The following is an 18,100-nucleotide window of genomic DNA, read 5'->3' as shown; positions in this document are numbered from 1 at the left end:
ACTAATGTGTCCTAGCTGAGAAGAGCTGGTAAAACTCTGTAAGCCTTTTCTGCTAGAATTCTAATTTGATGTGGCTGTGCTGCAAAATTCAACATCAGCCTTTTGTTTTCCAGGAATAAATTGCCTGTGTCCATACAAAGGACTGCTGCTATTCCAAGCAGGTATCCAGTCAGAGACTAACAATCAGTTACCTTGTGAGGGCACCTTTGATTCAAGCACACCTGAGCTAGAGCCCTTGCTCAAGCCTCTGCCTCCTGTCTAGAGATTAGTTGCCTCATCTGCAGCAATAATTTCAGCAGGACAAAAAGACAGCCAGTTTCAGACTGTAAAATCTGGAATAAAGTCCAAACCTTATGTCATAACTCTCCTGTAACTTTGATAAATTGATTTTTTTTCCTTGTCTTTTTTCCAACATCCACAATCCCTTTAATTCAGTTTTTCAGTGAAATTCTCCAAATAAGTCACTCTGCAAAGTACTCATGTACAGAAAAAGGCAGGGAGTCATTTCTTTAATAATGAGGGGTAAAAAATTAAATTTTTCATCTTTGGTTGTTGGTGCATGACACACGGTCTCACTGAGGAGTGCTTCACATACATCAGAAGTTGAAGCTACTGACTGAGCATGGAACTGTATGGTGTTATAACAGCCAGTATTGTTACTGTTTCTCTTCCTATGCTGAACTGTAGAAAAGTGACAAGTGCTCTCCACATCCTCCTAATAATATTACACAGAAGATGGTGGTGCCAAGGCTGGGTAACAGGTAAGCTGCATTACCATTAGGGATACTGGACTCATGTCCAGGGTAACACTATGGCAAAATAGATGGTTCCATGAGCTCCTATGACTTTGGAGACTCCAGCTGAGTGCTTTGTCCATGAACACGGAATTAAGTTTCTTTAGTCTTGTTTTTTTTCCATTTTGCATCTTCAACCTGTATGAAGCATGGGTTTCACAGGAGCAAAAGGAAGAAGGATGGAATTAGTCTGTTAATGGGCTATCTTAACACTCTTTCTTCCTCCTCCCCTCCCCATATAATCATCTTGATACTTCCTGTACAGAAAGAGGATGTAATTAATGTAATTAGTAAATATTTTAGAAACTAGTTCCCTCTTAAATTTTCAGCACACACCCATTTTAATTTGCTAGGCTCCCATGTGGTGTAATTTTCCCCTCTCTCTGTCAGAATAAATTGAGTGGTAGAATCATAGAACGCACTGCTTTAACAGTAGTGGTTTAGAGAAATGGAATCAATCTTTCTGAAAAAGAAGAACCTTGTCCTAATATACAGGTGAAGAATTATTTTGAAATGGTGACTGATGTGCTTAATAATATGCCCCTGTGTCACCCTCATTAGAGAGATTTTAAAGGCAATACAAGGCCTGTCAGATGAAGCCTTAAGTAAGCACCTGCCACACTAGGCTGAAAAGGATTTTGAACTTGATCTTAGCAGCTAAGAGGCAGCTAAAACATTGCTTGTATAGGGGAACATTAAAAGTCAGGCACAGCAGAGTGTTACAAGTGAGGTTTATCAAAGATCCGCTGGAAGCAAAGTAGCTGTACAAGCCCCTTCTATACTGGGAAAACCAGACAAAGGTCAAACTCCCACGCATATGCTGTAGAAATGTTGTAGAATAAGTTGTAACTGGATTATGGTTTTGTGGGCTAATGGTCTTCTAAATTCTCTCAGGGTGCAAAGACACTTTCTGCTTTCATCCTCCCTTGATCCTCATTGTTCTGTTTCTCCTTTTATCTCTAAACGAGCTGGAAAGCATCTCATGCTCTTATAAAGCTACAGCCCATTCTTTTAAGTGAATATATGGTTATCTTTAAATGTGAATAAGGTTTCCCCTTGGATGACTTTGTTAACTGGGCCAACTAAAAGACCAGGTTTTTCTGAGTAAGGTCAATCTCGTTGTTTAAGGGTGTTTGTATAACAAAACTCACCACATCTCCTTTGCTGTTTTAGGTTTAGGACAACCTCTGGATTGATGATATTTCACAAATTTCAAAAGATCTCTCAGATTTTTCTCAGACAAATTCCTGAAGCTGTCACACTCCTTGGTTTCTATTTGATTAGCATATCCTAAGCTTACCTGCTCATAGCCTGCTAAAAAAACTAACATGTGGCTTAATGTCTGAGCCTCCCTTTCCATTAACTGGACAAGAGCTGTTGTTCAGTCCCATTTTCTTCTTCCTGCATCTCCCAGGAGATTTTCCAACTGCTCAGACTATCAGTAATGGTCCCTTCTGCTATGATGAAGCCCAGCCATGAAGGAGGGAATATCACTAAGACTGGGAATCCCATTCCCCTACTGACTTCTGCGTTCCTGCTACTCCCTTTTTTATTCTTCATCTCTTAAACGGATCCTTTTCTGTTTCCCTAATTCCTCTCAAAGTGGTTACCCTTTTCTTTCCACAGACTTACCAGGAAGTCAGCTCTTCTGCAGCACAGTAGGCTCTGCTGGTGCTGCTGTCTCCTAGCAAGGGGTTCTGCAGCTGCCTTGTCATGGGAAGATGACACCACAATGACATCTTGCCTGACTTAAGTGCCTGCCTGGACTAATGCCATGGAAAGATTCAGGTCTGATATGACCAGATGGCCCTAGCCTATACAGTAGTGCAGGAGCTGCTTTATTTAATGCCACATAATACCAAATATTTGCTGAATGTGTCAAATCTTCCCTAGCACTGCCAACCTGGCTGCAGGCTTCCTCTCACCTTGCTGCCTGGGAGCTGCTCCCTGGCTCCGGCACCCCTTCCCCTCCAGCTGGGAGGAAATGAGCCACCTTCCAGGATCGGTGTGTGGCCAGAGGCCAGATCCTGCCCGAGGAGGGAGGGGTAGGACCTGCACACCGGCGCGGCTCTGGAGCCTCTCCAAGAGCAGCAGCAGGTTTGCTGGGACGCCACCCTGCTGGGGAATGCACCTGCCCGGGCGAGAGGTGAGGGCTCGCAGCCCATCCTTGGCGCTGCCGCGTCGCACCGGGACGGGGAGCCGGCAGGGGCACCGCACCTGCTTCTTGGCAGGCAGCTGCAGGAGGAAAGGGAGGGATTTTCCCCCTGGGCTCCCTCGGTAGCTGGATCCAGTGGAAGGAAAGCCAGGAAAAAGCATCGCTACCAGCCAGGAGCAGGAAGCTGTGCCGGGTTGTCGCGTGTGGGCAGCAGGTGAGTGATCCCTCCTCCCCGGGAGTTGTGCCGTGCGGGAAGGGACGCGCTTCGCCAGGAGCTGCCGGCAGGTTTGGGGGCTGCCTCAGACCTACTTCTTAAGAGATCCTGCCTCTTGCCTCCACTGCGTTTCTTCCTTGCACCATTGTGTTTCCTCTCAGCAGGTAAGGCTTGGGAGTTTCTTGTTCCTTTGGGACTCCCAGGCCGCCCTCGGCAGAGGTGCATCAGGACAGGCTCTGCGGGGTCAGGATAATGGATGCCTGTTATGCACGCAGGGAGGAAGGGGGAACACGAGACTTTGTAATGGAGCATGCCAAAGCTATCTAGATTTGTGTAAAAAGCAGCTGCACACTGACCCTGTTACAACAAGCCCTCCACCACCCTTAACCCCTGAGCCCCTAGGCTTGGAGAAAGGAAGGGACAGTCCACCATCACCCAGGACTTCCCCAGGGCTTCCCAAAGGGTGTCTTGTGGCAGGAGCACTGGTGGGATGCTCACTTCTAGGAAAGCATTATCCCTCTGGCAGGGTAGAGAGGGTGGTCTCTCCCCAGAGGTATAGATTAAGCTGCATAGCTTTGCATGAATTTTGAGAACCCTGGGAAAGGAGGAATGCTGGGAATGGTGTTCGGTGTAGCAGTGAAAAGAGCTTGAGTCTCTTGCTAGGATTTTGGGTGAGCCAGGCATGCCACATGAAGGCCCCATTACTCCTATTCTTTGCAGGTTCCTCTGTCCCCAGTCCTGAGTTCTCAGGAGAAGAGAGGAAACCTTCCCCCATGCTCCCAGGGACACAGACAGGCCTTGAGCACTATGACATTCAGAGCATACTGTGCATTGTCAGTAATTCAGGCATAAAACGAGATACATGAGCTTCGTTCTCTTTTAGCCTACTGGGGAGTTAGAATCGAATTGAATATGCTTAGGAACCATTTTTTACTGAGAGGATGGTCAAACACTGGAACAGCCTTCCTAGAGAGGTGGTCAATACTCCAAGCCTGTAGGTATTTAAGAGGCATTTGGGCAATGCTCTTAATAATATGCCTGAACTTATTCAGCCCTGAATTGGTCAGGCAATTGGATTAGATTATCATTTTAGGTCCTCTTCAATTGAAATAGAATAGACAGAATAGAATAGACAAACTGGAATACAGCAGACAGAACAGAATATCTTGTTTTGGTTGGAAGGGATCTACAACAATTCAGGGCTGGCTCTCTTGATAAAGAAATGCTTCCTAAAGCATTGGAAGTTGGAAAAATTACAAGAAATTATGGGGAAAAATTTATGCCTGTTCTGGACTAAAGATTTCTGTGAGGCACAGAGGGGTGGCAAGTCCATCCCAAACAGGCTATGGCCAGACCTGGCCAAGAAGCAAATAAGCTGTGAGGCACTGGGGAAGCAGGGGACTGCGATGGCTTTGGATTTGTTTGAGATTGTGAGGCTCTGTTGGCTCTCATCTAGTTTGCTCATGCAAATCATTTTATGTGTTGTTATTTTACAACAGATCTTGCTGACTCTTCCAGTCTCCATGATGCTCACAAAGTCCACATAAGGCTGCATAAAACCCTTCCAAGGCTGGAAGTACAAGGAAGCACTGCAGGAGCCTGTCCCACCCCCAGACTTCCCCTCCTGAATCCTGTGGGTAAGGAATGTCTCAAGGGGTACCCTGGGTTCAGGTTCAGCGAGAGGAGGAAAGTGAGGAGTATTTCAACAGCTGAATTGTATGTGGCTCTGAAATTAAAGTGTTAATTAACATACAGTCCATGGCCTGTCTGTCAGATATCAGGCAGTCAGACATAAAGAGTTCATAAGTAAATAAATATATGCATATATCATTCTGAGGCATTCAGCCAGTGTGCATCGTCCACACCTGCAGCCAGGAGTGGCCAGAAAACCGTTGATGATGACCCTCAGTTTCCAGTTAAATGTTGTCAGAGCGGGGGAAAAAAAACATAATGAAAAAGGAAAAACATGAACATTTTTGTTGTCCTACATTCCCAGTGTTTTCCTGTTCTTCCTCCCCAGCTGCCAGCCAGCAGTGGGGAAGGACAGAGTGTCAATTTTTTCCTGAAACGTGCCCTTTGGACATAAAGCATAGTGTGGCTGGGCTGGTCCTCTCCTCCTTTTTCTCTTGCACACAGAGACGAAAGCACTGAAGGTTCTGGGTTCAGTAGTGAGTTAGAGATTAATGACCTGTGATACATGCTGTCAAAAGGCTAATCTGGTGCCTTAAGCTCCCAAGGGGTCTGTGTGATGGTCTGTCCCAGACGAGGTAGCCCAAAGAACACCAACAGAAAAGGCCACAGCTGTGGAAAGGCTGTTCTTCTCCCTCATGGCAGAGCAGGCAGCCATATCCCTTCCTTTCTCTTGATCTGATCTGGGCAAACTGATGTGCTGCATAATGCCAAGAAACGAGATCAGCAGATCTGGTGAGGTCTGGTTTCATCCCTTCTCCAAGGAGTGATGGGTGACAGCTTTGGTTCAACGTATAGAGAGATTTTTCTGAAGAGGATGGAAGGCAATGCAGCCAGCCTGAGGAAAGGGAAATTGTAGCTAGATTTAAGGAAGAATGTGTTCCTGGTGAGGGTGGTTCAACACTGCAATGATTCCTGAGAGGCTGTGGATCCTCCATCCTTGGCACCTGAGTAGATGGGGCCCTGAGCTACCCAGTCTGACTTCTAGGTTAACTCTGCTTTAAGCAGGGGGATGAGTGACTTCACAAGGTTCCATCCCACCTGAATTACTCTGTGATTCTAAGCGTAAAAATACTGTTAGTAGTAGCACAAACCCTCACAGTCTAGGGAAGCCCAAGCATGTGTGGATTCTTACAGAACAAGGGTTATATTCCCAGAACATTTTCAAACTGGCAGAAGGAAACATGAAAGCACACTGCAGTGGAAGCCTTTGCCTCTCCAAATCAGTTGTTTAATAGGGCTTAATGTAACACTGGGAAACTCTCCAAATCATTTGTTTAATAGAGGTTAATATAACACTGGAAAATATGTGCTCATAGAGGTGACACCTTATTTTTTTCCCTCAGCCAGATGCTCCTAAAGTTTTATCTCTTGCTCCCTGCCCTTCTTCTGAGCAAATAAAAAATTAAGATGGTTAACTTTTAAAGAGTAATATGAGAATGCAGTGCTGTACCTTGATTTTTGGTCACATTTTCCCTCATTGTGGTTTGTGCTGTTGTGGTTTTTTTGTTTACTGTTTGACTTACAACTTGTGTGCACAACTTGGGTCAAGCAGCAGAAGGACACAGACTTTGCACTTCTCCAAGCTTTATGTTTTCTCAGTCCAAAATCTCAATCTAATCTACAAATTTGCTATCTACTAGACTCACCCATTTGATGCTAAGGAGGAGATAAGGCACCTCTGTGCTTGGAGAAGGAAAGGCAGGAGGAAGCAGTGTTTAGCACCAAGCTGATTTGCATAGGCTGGGAAACAACTCTGGACTCAACATCTTCTCACTCCTCTGCTTTGAAAGTGCCCCGTGACATCCTCACCTTCTCAGGGACCCGTGTCCTGGGCACACGTAGACAGCACAAGGTATCTGCTGTCTCATGCAAACTCAGAGTCCCAGCAGGCACAGATCAGCCTGCTCAGCCACAGCTCTTTTCCCTCTCTAATTGATGCTTTCTGATTGTTCTGGCTCTAGCCAGGAGCTGTAGATCTCTCACAGGCCTCCCAGCAACTGTACCCTCTGGAGCCTGGGTTTCTGTGCCCCAGCCCTCTCCCTGCCCAGGCATTCCAAGCAGCAGGAGCCGTGCAGGGAACAGCCCTGTGTGCAGCTTAGGGGCTGTGATGGGTCCCGGGCCTGCAAACCCGCGGTGGTTACAGACTTCCTGGACACGTGCTGCCTCTGGCAGTGTGCCCTGAGCCACGTCCAAAGTGACCTCATGCTCCATCACAGCCGGGGAGTGACTCAGGAGGAGCTTGGCCTGACACTGTCAGGCGGTGTCTGGTTCGGGCACCCCCCACACTATTGTCCTCCCTCTCCCCCCACCCTGTGTTGGCTGGTCCCCAAGGGAAGGGGATTTTGAGGTGTTTGCTGGCAGCAAAGGCAATGCCACAAGGGGATGTGGTCTGTGGGGACTGTCTGGGAACAGGGAGAGCAATGGAAGGAACGATCCCTGGTGTGTGCAGAGCTGCCATGTGTGGAGGTCACAAATTGTCCCAGCCTGTGTGTAATGAGCCCCAAGTCCCAGCGCCACACAGAGCAGGGCACAAAGACAAACAGAGTGTGCTTGGCATGGGCTGATGGGCTCATGAGAGCCATTTCCAGCAGGCAGGGTGCTGAGTGGCTGTACCCCACCCGGGAGAAGTGACACAGCTCTGACACAAGGGACCTGCGTCAGTTCCTGTCCCTGCCATGGGCTCCTGGAGGGCTCAGAGCAGTTTGTGTGTGTCTGCCTGTGATAGTCAAGGGGGTATCATCCTGTCTGGGAGGTGGCCACAGAGGCAGTTCTTGGGTCTCCAGTGTCTGCCCCATGTCTTCAGGGCACACCTGAGATGCTCCTGCTGTGTCCTCCCCAGCACCTCTCCTTGATTTGGGTACAAGCTGTTCTAGAGGGTCCCTGTGGTGCTGTGGGACCAGCTGGGGCACTGACGTGCCAGGGAGGCACATTATGTGAGAGAAACTCAAGTTTTTTCCACTCTTGGTGTAAAACTGTACGCAGAGAAGCACTGAGGGGAACCAGGACACTGGGGACACGAGGCTGGGAAGCCGGGCTGTGGGCCGAGAAAGGTGCTGTGCCGAGGGGAGCCCAGCTAAGCACAGCACCTCAGAGCCTCCCTCCACGCTGCAGCCACCACCGCCCTTCCCCTGCTCCCCTCCAGTGGTGAAGTGTTTCACAGACCAGCAGAGAGGAGAGCAAAATCTCGGGGTGCCTGGTCCCAGCTGTCAGACAGCTCTTTCCAGGGCAGATGTAACTGGAGATGTAACCACCATATTTCTTTAAGGAACTTGTGAGGGGAAACCACTGGCAGTGCAGGGGTAGAGACAAGGCTGAGAACGTGCAGCAAAGGCAGCTCTTGCTCTTCCAGCGGCTGGAATGGAAGGGTTAAACCCTGGTCCTGACCCCCACCTCCTGCTGTCCTTCTGGGCAGCAGAGCCAGTTGGTGACAAGAGGCTGATGCTGATGAGGGAGCATGTGAAGTCAGAGCTGTGAATGGGGCTTTATCCCAGGAGGGACCTGCCTCTGCTCTGTCCCTGCCCTGCTGCCAGCACCAGCTGCAGGCAGAGTCCTGTGGGCAGCAATGTGCCAGTAGCCTCTGAGCAGGGCACACAAGGCTGGGAAGGCAGGAGACTCACCCTTGGGCCAGGCTGAGGTTCCCCCGAAGTGCATGGAGATCTCCTGGGAAGATGTATGTGGATGATCTCCAACGCACAGGGCATTTGTGAGGGAGGCAGGGTGAGGTCTGCAGGCCAGCCTGGAGCAGCCAAGGCCCAGGGTTTGGCAGGGGATTGATTGGTACAGGGGAGCAGGGTCTCTATTTAATGAAATCTTCTCTTCTTGACTCTTTCAGATGAAAGGTACAGGAAAGGAAGGACACAGCCCCGGTTATTCCCTTATGGTGCTGCTCTGGGAATGCTCCACTATGTTCCACAGCCGTGCCTGGATGGTGGGCTCAATCTCAGCACATGGACCGTAGCTCTCCAGGTGGCACCACTGCAGAAGGAAACTCCATGAGGATCCAAAGAATGAGACAGAGACATCACTGCTCGAGAAATGTAGCTGCCTTCACCACTGCTGCTGCCTTGCTCCACTTTGCCATAAGGGTGTAGATTCATCTGTGCAACCACCCTACTGTGCCCTCCTCACCCAGCTGCCCACCATGCCAGAGCTGGCAGAGCTGAGCAGCCCCCGCACCCCTGCAGATGCAGACCACATCCAGAGGAACATCTTGGAGGAGCATGTGGAGCTCTGGTGGTTCCAGGACCCCAAAAAGTCCATCCTGTGCTACGGGATGGCTGTGGTGCTGATCCTGGCCTGTGGGATCGGGGGCATCATCCTGCTTTACAGCACTAGCAGCCGGTCTGGAGAGTGGCGGCTGGCCGTGGGCACCACGCTCTGCCTCCTGGCCCTGCTCGTGCTGCTGAAGCAGCTGCTGAGCTCTGCAATCCAGGACATGAACTGCATCCGCAGCCGGGATCAGATCGAGCTCCTGAAGAGCGGGGGCTTCTCGGACTGCCTGGTGCTGCTGCTCAGTGCCCTGGTGCTGCTGGTCTGCGGGGTCGTGCTCACCATCCTCTCCACCACGACCATGCAGCTCAGCCCCGCGCGGCCGCTGGCCAGCATGTTCACCAGCGGGGTCGTCCTCCTGACTGCTGGCAGCGCCATCCTGCTCTGCCTGCTGCTCTACCTGCTCTGCACCTCCTGCCGCCGGGCCGCTCCTCGGAGCCTGGAGACCGGCGAGATCCGCGTCTTCACCATCTCCGGCCGCCTCGCTGGGAGCAGGCGGCTGCCTCCCACCTCCAGCATGGCCAACCTGATCTGACCCAGGACACCTCTGCGTGAGCCTCGGTGGATACGACCTGTCAGTGCTGGCCTTTCCTGAAGGAAGGGCGAGAGCTGTGATGTGCCTTGTGCTTCTGCCAGGGATGACTGGCATTTGCTTTGCTGATGGCACAGCAGAGACTTGGGGTGCCTGGACGGGCTCTGGGACCTGCTGTGTTGGGTGTGCAGTGCTGGCCTGGTTGGTGTTTTATCTCCTCAAACCTCCTGTGACAGCTGCTCCTGCCCGGCTGTGACCCGTGTCACAGAGTGAAGGTGAGCCTGTCCTGTACCCCTGGGGACCCAGTACCCGCTTGGTTCCTGCAGGTCCTGGAACTGTCACACGCTCTCCTGGCAGGAGAGGCTGTGATTGTGGGTGGTATAAAACCACCCTGTGCTCTGTGCAGGGCCTCCAGCTCCTGAGCGAAGTAGAGCCTCCAGCAGCTGGTGAATGGCAGGAAATACTGTGTCAGCAGGCATGAGGCACAGGCAAAGGGAGCCTGGTGGGAGGTATGGCTGCAGGGCCTGCTCCCAAGAAAGCACCTGTGTGTCTGTGGGAGTGAGTGTGGGATTTGTATGGGATTCTTTGTGCCAGAGCCACAGCATGGCTGGACCTCACATGAAATTCTGTTTGTGTTTGCAATGCCAGGATCTCTTCCACCTGTGGCTTATCAAAGGGGTGATCAAGGGGTGTCAGGGCCCTGACAGGTTACCCATGCTGGACTGTGTGTTGGGGCTCTGTTATCACACCAGCATCAGTCACGTGAGCCACAAACAGCAAGGTGCAGTGGCTGGGGGATGGTGATGGAATGCCTGAATCCCAGGGCTGGAGCTCTCTGCAAGAGTGGTGTGAGAGGCTGTGCCCTCCCACTGCAGTTTCCCAAGCAGATACAGCTCTGTTGCCAGGAGCCCTGCAGCTCATCCCAGTCCCTGCCTGTTTCTATGCTGTTTCTGTCTACCAAGTGCTGCAGCTCCTGCAGGGCAAAAAAGTTTTTCTGCTGTCACTTGGGCCTTACCTGGAGTTTTTTTGGTGTTTTATCTCTATAAGGTGTCTATCTCCAAGGTGTCCTTTCCAGAGGCAGACTAACAATTCACCCCAGGAGCTTTTCCTGTGATTTGAGACTAATTTACCTGTCAAAATTCTCATTTCCTTCAGAGACCTACTAACCCATTTCTTGCCCTTTCCATTGACATATATCCTAACCTCCAAGCAAAGCTGCTCCTGCAAATCCTTCTCTTCATCTTCCTGTCTGCTCCCATCTCCCCCTCATCTGAGCTGCTCTGCCCCAGATGTTGGTTTTGCTCATTATTTGCCAAGTTTCCTCTGCAATGGCACAAGACTGAGCTATTACTTTTTAGTGCTTGGTAGCAAATTCATTTGGAAGAGGATGGTAGCTCATTCCTTTACTAAAAGCACAAATCACTATCTCCACACCTGGAGGCAGTGTCAGAGTTCACCATTGGTGAGCCCCACAAGGTATATGCTGGACAATGAAGGCTTCATCCTTTCACAGCTCCAGACCCGATGCAGTGAGATCACATGAGGGCACATCTGTATTCATCTGCTCTTGCCCTGCTCCTGCTGGCTTTCCTTCCCTTGAAGCCTTGGATTGTTTTCCCCAAAATATGGATACATCATTTGGGCTTTTCTTTCTGTATCTCTATTATTTCTACATTTTCCTCTGTCCCTTTCTCTTCATCTGTAGATTTTATTAAACTGCTGTTTCCTCTTCTCTCTGCATCTCCTCCCTTAAACTGCCCAAGAGCTCAGAGGGTGTAACAGAGCTCAGATCTTTCTGTGCTAAATCTCTTCAAAGCAAAGAGCTGTCCTTCCCCTCTGGGCTGTTTGGCCCCAGGTCCAGCAGGGACCACTGTGCATACACAGGGAGGGACAGGCCAGAGCTGGACAGTTCTGCACCATCACCACTGCTGGTGCTCTGCATGTCTGTGTCAGTGCCTGTGCAGTTGTGCCAGGCCGCACCCCCTCTGCCTGCATCAGTGCTCCAGCAGTTACTCCCCGCTCCCCCAACCCGCACGTGTGGACAGGCCACAGCTGCCTCTGCCCCAGCTGTTTTGCACATCTGGGCATTTCTGTGAAGATGCGTGGCTGTGCCCAGCTCGCAGCTCCGCGCTGCCTGCGTGTCACTGTGAATCCTCCTCCCCTCCAGAGCCCCTTCAAAATGTGCCCCAAGTGCCTGTGAATTGTGCCAGACAAGGGTGATCATGGGCCGTGTCAGCAACCCAAGGAGAGAATGGCTGAGAACAGACTGTGCCTGAAGATGATGGTTTGGGTGTCCGGTGCCCAGAGGGACAGCCTGTGCTGCCCCAGTCACTGACTCACCTCTGCAGCAGGGGTACTGGTTTGTGTCTTCCTCAGTTCCTGTGTTGTGTGTGGAAATACATAATAAAGTGTTAGAGAAGCTGACTGTGTTGAAGCTGATGCTTGAGTGCCGGCCTCTGTACATCAGGAGGTGGCAGGGCTTTGCAGAGCTGGCCTCTGCTCAGGCTGGGCCCAAGGCAGAAACCATGACATCCCAGGGTCCCTCCTGTGGCTGTGCTTTTGGATTATTGGCTGGTGTGTGGCAATGCCACCATGGCCCCAAAACCTTATTTCCTGATACATGACCCCCGCCTCCAAGTGCAGGTCCCTCTGCCTAAGGACCCGGATGTAGCCGGATCCCCTCTGTGAACCTGTGACCTCACTGTGACCCTGAAAGATGCTCACATGGAGCACACAAAGCTTCCTGAATATGTCAGTGCTGGCTGGTTTGTTTACAGAGAAGCTCTTTTACCCTGGGGCAGGGCTGAGCCTTGTGGCAGCAGCTGCTCCCTGCAAGGAGCCTGGAACCAGTCTGCCTGCATACCTGCTCCCAGTCCCGTCCCCAGCCTCAGCCACAGTCCTTCTGGCACCTTCCTGGGCTGAACCTCTTGAGAAGGATCCTCTTTTTCTGCTCTGACCCCTTGTAATCCCAGCTCTGCATGCCAGGTGTATTTCCCTCCCTGTGAGCTGCCAGGCTCGTGCCCACTTGCACTGGAGCTGCCTGGAGAGGAGGCATTAAAAACCGCACATGAAAACCAGACGTGTCAGCTTGGTTAAAAAATAAATGGGTGGGCCTGCCAGCAGGGTCAAAGTAGACAAGCAACCCACCACTAGGTATTGAGGGACAAGAGTAAGTGAGATCCTGGATAAATAAGCCTGGGCACTTGTAGTTTTAATCTCTTTTAAGACATCACTGAGACTAAAAAGAAAATACTGCATCTAGTGAGTTCATGTGATTGAAAAGCATGTTGAAAATACCCTCCAAAACATAAATGAAATGCATTTTCCCAGCCCTCAGATTTAAGTCTCCTATCTTACCTGAAAGATATCAAAAATTTCCAAAAATTACAGTAGATAATGTATTTTCATGGGTAGTTGATGAGCCCAGAAGGCAAACCACGAGACAATGACTGCAAAAGTAAAGCTTAGAAATATTTAAGAAAATAAATAATATATATTTTTAAGAAAAAAAATATATAAGATATATATTAAGATATATATATCTTAAATAGAAATATTTAAGAGCAAAATATTCAAGAAATTTTTAAAAATATTTAAGAAATATTTAAGAGCAAAAACTGGCCGACAACTGAAAGGAAGCCAGCAAGTTTTCCTCCTCCTCATGGCTTAAAATGTCACTTTTGCTGTCTGGGCTGTATTGCCCATCCAGTGCCTGACCCATTTGTCCTCTTTGGTTCACACTCTCTGAGGTGTATTATTTACCTTTGTATACACTGTGCTCTATAAATGTCTTAATGAGTGGAGAAACAGAAAGGCAGTTAACAGTGAAACAGGGATTTGAAGGAGGTGGGGGAATTGACTGTGTGGCAGGGCTGCAAGAAATGCTGTCTCTGTGTTGATACTTCACTCTCTGGAGCGTGAGGAAGAGATTCCCGAGCTATCAAGCATGGTAACGACTGGGCTGTGCCCTGGGAAATCTTCCCAACCGGATGGTACCAGCCTTATGAATCACTTACCAAGGAGAGCAAATGTTGCTGCTTCTCCCTGCTTTTAACCCCAGCGTAACCCATGCAGGCACAGCTGACTGCAGCAGGAACAACTTGCAGTTACCTGTGTCTCATGTGCTGTTTATCGTACCACAAAGATGACAGGAGTGCAAAAATTACAACGTTCCTGTAACTCCACGGTTAGAGATGCACTCAGGACTCTGTAATGGGAGCCGGGGCACGGGGCCGTCTCGGCCCAGTGCACGTGGCTGCCTGACACTGCAACTGGCACCACTGAAAAATCTGCTCGGCTCTGCAGAGCTGACAGGGGAAAGGTAAGTGTCTTTCAGCATGTCTTGCTGGAGAGGGAAGAGAGAAAAGGAAGAAGGGCTACAGTGGGAATCACAGATTCACAGAATCATTTAGGTTCGAAAAGACCTCTGAGGTCATCCTGTCTAACACTGGGAAGTTAACAAGGAATGTATTTATGGCTCTTGAAAGCACAGGCAAAAAAAGCCACACCCCAGCTGTGGGGCTGGGGGTCTCCTCCCAGCACTGCCACAGGGAGAGTCCCAACAAACCATTGCAGGCAGAGGCAGGGCTAAATCATGATTTAATCACACCCCAGAGTGACAACACATTGAGGGACAGAGCAGGACTGGGTCTGGTGCAGTGGGGCCAGTGCCCAAGATCCCGCAGAGAGCACCAGGGGAGGGTCCTCTTCACACTGCACTAGGCTTCCTGGGCACAATGGGCACCATCTCCTTCATCCTCAGCATCCAAGCAAGGCTGGGAAAGCAGCAGCAGGTCTGGTGTCCCTGTGACAGTGCAGCCTGTTGGTGTCATGCTGGGGCACGGTGGGGCTGGCTGCCTTCAGCCTCCATCACCATTCCCTGCCCATCCCTCTCTCCCCTCCTGTCTGCTCCTTTCCTCCTGCCCCCAAACATGTGGGGTCAAAAGCCAAGGGGATGGAGCTATGGAGATGACAAGAGGCTGCAGCAGTGTGGCTGAGTTGTGAGCTCAGATGGAGAGATGCGAGTCCCGCTCTTGTTTGTCTGGCAGCTGCTCGCTGGGCTGGATGTAGTTGTCCTCGATGAAGCCATCATCATCCTCAGCTTGCAGGTCATCTTGCATGGAGCCCCTGTCCCAGCTGCTGCTGTCCTCCATGGGGCTGCCTCCAGTGGAGCCGATTTCAGGCAGCGGTCGGTGGCGGTAGCTGGCGAAGTTCTTGTGGATGAGCTTGCACTTGGCAGCCAGTGCGATCAGGATGGAGATGCCGACTGCTGTCACCAGGAATGCCACCAGGTATGGCCAGCTCCTTCCCCCCTTCCCAGTGGCAGGCAGCGTGGTGGCGGTGGCTGTGGCGCAGGAAAGGCACATGGTCAGCCTGTGGCACACCCGGTGCTCCCCATCCGCCAGCCCTGTGCCTGTCTGCAGGGTGCAGCCAGCACTGGATTTCTTTCCTTAGGAGCAACGTAAATGCTCTTCACCAAGGGTGTGTGAGCACTGAGGGCAAAACTGCCTGACAGCTGTCTGACACTGGTGCCCACCACTGTGGAGTCCGTGCTCCACGTGGCTTTGGGGCACCTGCTAACTTTTCTGTCATGAAGCCAGCGAACACCTCCAGGTGGTGACCACCCTCCCCACCAAGCCACTGCATCTGCACTGTGTCTCCACCTGCAGTCCCTCCCGTGGGACAGAGGGCAGGGGGGAGCTAGACCTTACAGACACCTCTGAATCTGCACAACTTACTGTCGTTCTGGGTCACTGTGATCTGCTGTGCCGTGCTGAGCGCACGAGGAAAACGGTGCTTCATCCGGCAGCCCAGGTCCTGGGAATCCAGAGCTGCGATCGCCTGGCCCCGCAGCCCCGGGGGCGACACGCAGGTCACCTGCATGGCTGGGGGACAAGTGGGCTAAGGTGAGACAGGGGGCTTCACCCATCCCCTCCCAGTTTAGAGAAGGCGATGGGACGCATTGCAAAGTGCTCCTGGCTCTACCCTCCAGCCTCACCAGCCCTCAGCATATTGTAAGGCACAACCAAAGGAAAAATTCCCTGACCAAGGAACTGTGCAAATGTGTGACTGTGATTAGCAGGCTCCTTTTAATTGAACAATGCCAAAATCACGTATACTGAGAGGAACTGCACTGCTTTGCCCTGGGAGCCGAGCTCAGACGGTGGGAGCCTGATCTGGCTCCACAGAAGGAGCTGCCAAACCCTCTGCAGCTCTTGAAAATGTGGTCACTCCACAGAGTTACATAAAGTTGGATTTAGGGGCTGAAGTGTACATGCAGCCCCTTTCCTGGAAGAGTGACTAAATTATCCTGCTAGGTCTCTGGAGAGCCATTTCAGAGCCTGTCCAGGGGTTGGAGTGAACGGATCAAGCAGGACCCCTAACCCAGAGTTCCTCCCGCCCGACACCTCTCCTGCCACCTGCCCCATCCGCTCACCTTTCCTGCGCTGCAGCCACTGCTGCAGGGGGTGCGCGGTGCAGTCGCAGACCCAGGGGTTTCCTTCCAGACAGACCTGTGGGACTGTCTCCATCAGCTGCAGGCTCCAAGTGTCCATGGAGACCAGCTCATTGTGCTGCAGGTCCAGGTGGAAAAGAGACTTCAGTGGCAGGAGGAAAGAGACATCAAGTTCTTGCAAGCTGTTGTTTCTTAGGAGCAGTGTGTGCAAGTTTCCCAGGCCCTGGAAAATGTCTGTGTGGAGGGAGGTGATGCCGCAGTTGCTCAGGTCCAGCAGACGCAGCGCCCCGAGGTTGGAGAAGGTTGCTGGGCTCAGCGTTGGCATGGCATTGCTAGAGAGGTTGAGAGAGCGCAGGGAAGGGAAATGCATCAGGAGAGTCCTGTCATGGGGCATGACCAAGGAGTTGAAGGAGAGGTCCAAACTGGTGATGTTTCTTGGAAGGGAACTTGGAGCATGCTGAAGGCTCTTCCCACTGCAGTCGGCCCATCCCTGGGAAAAGAGCTACTGTCTGAGATGGGCTGTCCTTGCTGGGGAGTATCTCTAGAGTGAGACTCCCCAGAAGTTCAAATTAATTACCCTTGCAGAATTTATGAAAAGCAAAGACACAAGCAAGTTAACACAAAACACATGAGCTGCCAGATTGGTGTGGGCCTGGATAAATAGAGAAAGATGAGCAGGACAGCCCGGGACTGAGAGCAGCTGACTGAAGGACTAAAGGAGGAGCCTGCAGGGCTGGGGGGAAAACCCAGAGATATGAAGTGGGTGCAAAGGGACCAGGTTGTCACCCTTCTGTCCTTCCTTACTGGGCAGTTATCATACAGGGTCAGCTTGCAGAGGATCTTCCTCTTCCTCCCCCGGATCCCGACATCCAGGCCCCTGGGGAGCTCTTCCATGACACAAGGGCATCCTCCCAGCTGGGGCAGGGAAGCAGGCGAGCCCTGCCCATTGGAAAGGCAGGCAGGCAGCCGGCTGGGCTGCAGAGCTGTGGGCACCTGCACCAAGCACCCGTGGCTCAGATGAGGCTTTGTCAGCCCTCACCATGCTCTGGTGAACAAGTTGTCTGCTCTGGTGAACAGGCTGGACAACGAGTTCAGCCTGAGGCTGGGAGCAGGACAGCCAGGCTCTAGGTGTGGGTGAACCACTCCTGTGGCTGGTGGCCACTGGCACAGCACAGCTCCTAGTTAACTCCACTGGCTCCCATGGTTTTCAATGCTCATCTTCTCTTGAGCTGTGCAGACCAGGAGCTGCCTGCCAGGCCCTGCTGCCCCGTGGGCACCCCAGCTGTGCTGGCAGGACCAGGAGCAGGGTGCCCCTGCCCACCCCCTGCTGCCACCCATGCCAGAGCCCACTCCGCCCTCCTACCTGGTGGTCAAGGCTGCAGGGATGTCCTGTCACCACTGCCCAGGCACAGAGGAGGCTGCAGACCCCGAGCAGGCAGGCAGGAGCCATTTGGCTCCAGGAAACTTCCGGGCAGAAAAACAAGTTTCAGGGAAAGTTGAGAAGCCGGCAGAGCCGGCTGTGCTGGGCGAGGTGTGGCCGTGGCCACACGGCCCAGGGCCCCCACCGAGCCCCTGCACCCCGGCGGCACAGCTCTGCAGACCACCAGAGCCTGGGAGCCAGCCTGGCTGCTGCCCTGGCCCCGCTCCCTCCCGAGCTGGGCGCGGGTGAAAGGTGGCAGTGCCAGTTACACATTAACCACCGCACCCCGCCACCTCCCACCCCTGTGGCCTCCTGTGATCGGTGACCAGGGGACCACCAGCATCTGCCTGATGGACCATGGGATGCCATGGGAACTGCCTGGGCGGGAGCAGGACACTGGGAGGTGCTGGGGGGCCAAAGGAGGGGGAGGAAGCACCTCTGTGGCTCCTGCCCCGAGATGCTGTGCTCAAGGAGAGCAGCCTGAGCCTGGCCCAGGTGCTGTGCCGGCTGCTGTGTCCCGGCTCCACACACCCAGGGCAGGAGCACACAGCCAGCCTCAGACAGACAAGC

General features: G+C 52.0%; 2 protein-coding genes and 1 long non-coding RNA gene across 6 annotated transcripts; 1 reads left to right on the top strand and 2 right to left on the bottom strand.

The window, feature by feature from the left end:
- Window positions 1-492: 492 nt before the first annotated feature.
- On the bottom strand, window positions 493-2,134 carry LOC135419241 (uncharacterized). The gene is made up of 2 exons (XR_010432862.1): window positions 1,946-2,134; window positions 493-932 (listed from the first exon to the last, which is right to left on the bottom strand). It is a non-coding gene; the product is annotated as an uncharacterized LOC135419241 (long non-coding RNA).
- Window positions 2,135-2,470: 336 nt separating this feature from the next.
- Window positions 2,471-12,080, top strand: TMEM125 (transmembrane protein 125). 4 transcript variants are annotated; one of them, XM_064665504.1, is made up of 3 exons: window positions 2,471-3,163; window positions 4,663-4,800; window positions 8,688-12,080. In XM_064665504.1, the coding sequence occupies exon 3, from the start codon at window positions 8,997-8,999 to the stop codon at window positions 9,657-9,659; it is 663 nt and encodes a 220-aa protein (XP_064521574.1). In that variant the 5' UTR covers window positions 2,471-3,163; window positions 4,663-4,800; window positions 8,688-8,996; the 3' UTR covers window positions 9,660-12,080. The 4 variants fall into 4 exon arrangements, with proteins under 4 accessions (XP_064521574.1, XP_064521576.1, XP_064521577.1 ...); XM_064665506.1 differs by lacking the exon at window positions 2,471-3,163 and adding an exon at window positions 3,185-3,327; XM_064665507.1 differs by lacking the exons at window positions 2,471-3,163; window positions 4,663-4,800 and adding an exon at window positions 6,494-6,707.
- A 2,158-nt stretch (window positions 12,081-14,238) lies between these two features.
- On the bottom strand, window positions 14,239-17,787 carry C9H1orf210 (chromosome 9 C1orf210 homolog). Its single transcript, XM_064665490.1, has 4 exons — window positions 17,474-17,787; window positions 16,093-16,600; window positions 15,395-15,541; window positions 14,239-15,000 (listed from the first exon to the last, which is right to left on the bottom strand). The coding sequence occupies exons 1-4, from the start codon at window positions 17,558-17,560 to the stop codon at window positions 14,663-14,665; spliced, it is 1,080 nt and encodes a 359-aa protein (XP_064521560.1). The 5' UTR covers window positions 17,561-17,787; the 3' UTR covers window positions 14,239-14,662.
- Between the last annotated feature and the right edge of the window lie 313 nt (window positions 17,788-18,100).

The sequence above is a fragment of the Pseudopipra pipra genome, chromosome 9, assembly GCF_036250125.1.
Source record: "Pseudopipra pipra isolate bDixPip1 chromosome 9, bDixPip1.hap1, whole genome shotgun sequence".
NCBI lineage: Eukaryota > Metazoa > Chordata > Aves > Passeriformes > Pipridae > Pseudopipra > Pseudopipra pipra.
Note: the sequence above shows the minus strand (reverse complement) of the source record. Positions and strands in the feature narration are given on the sequence as shown.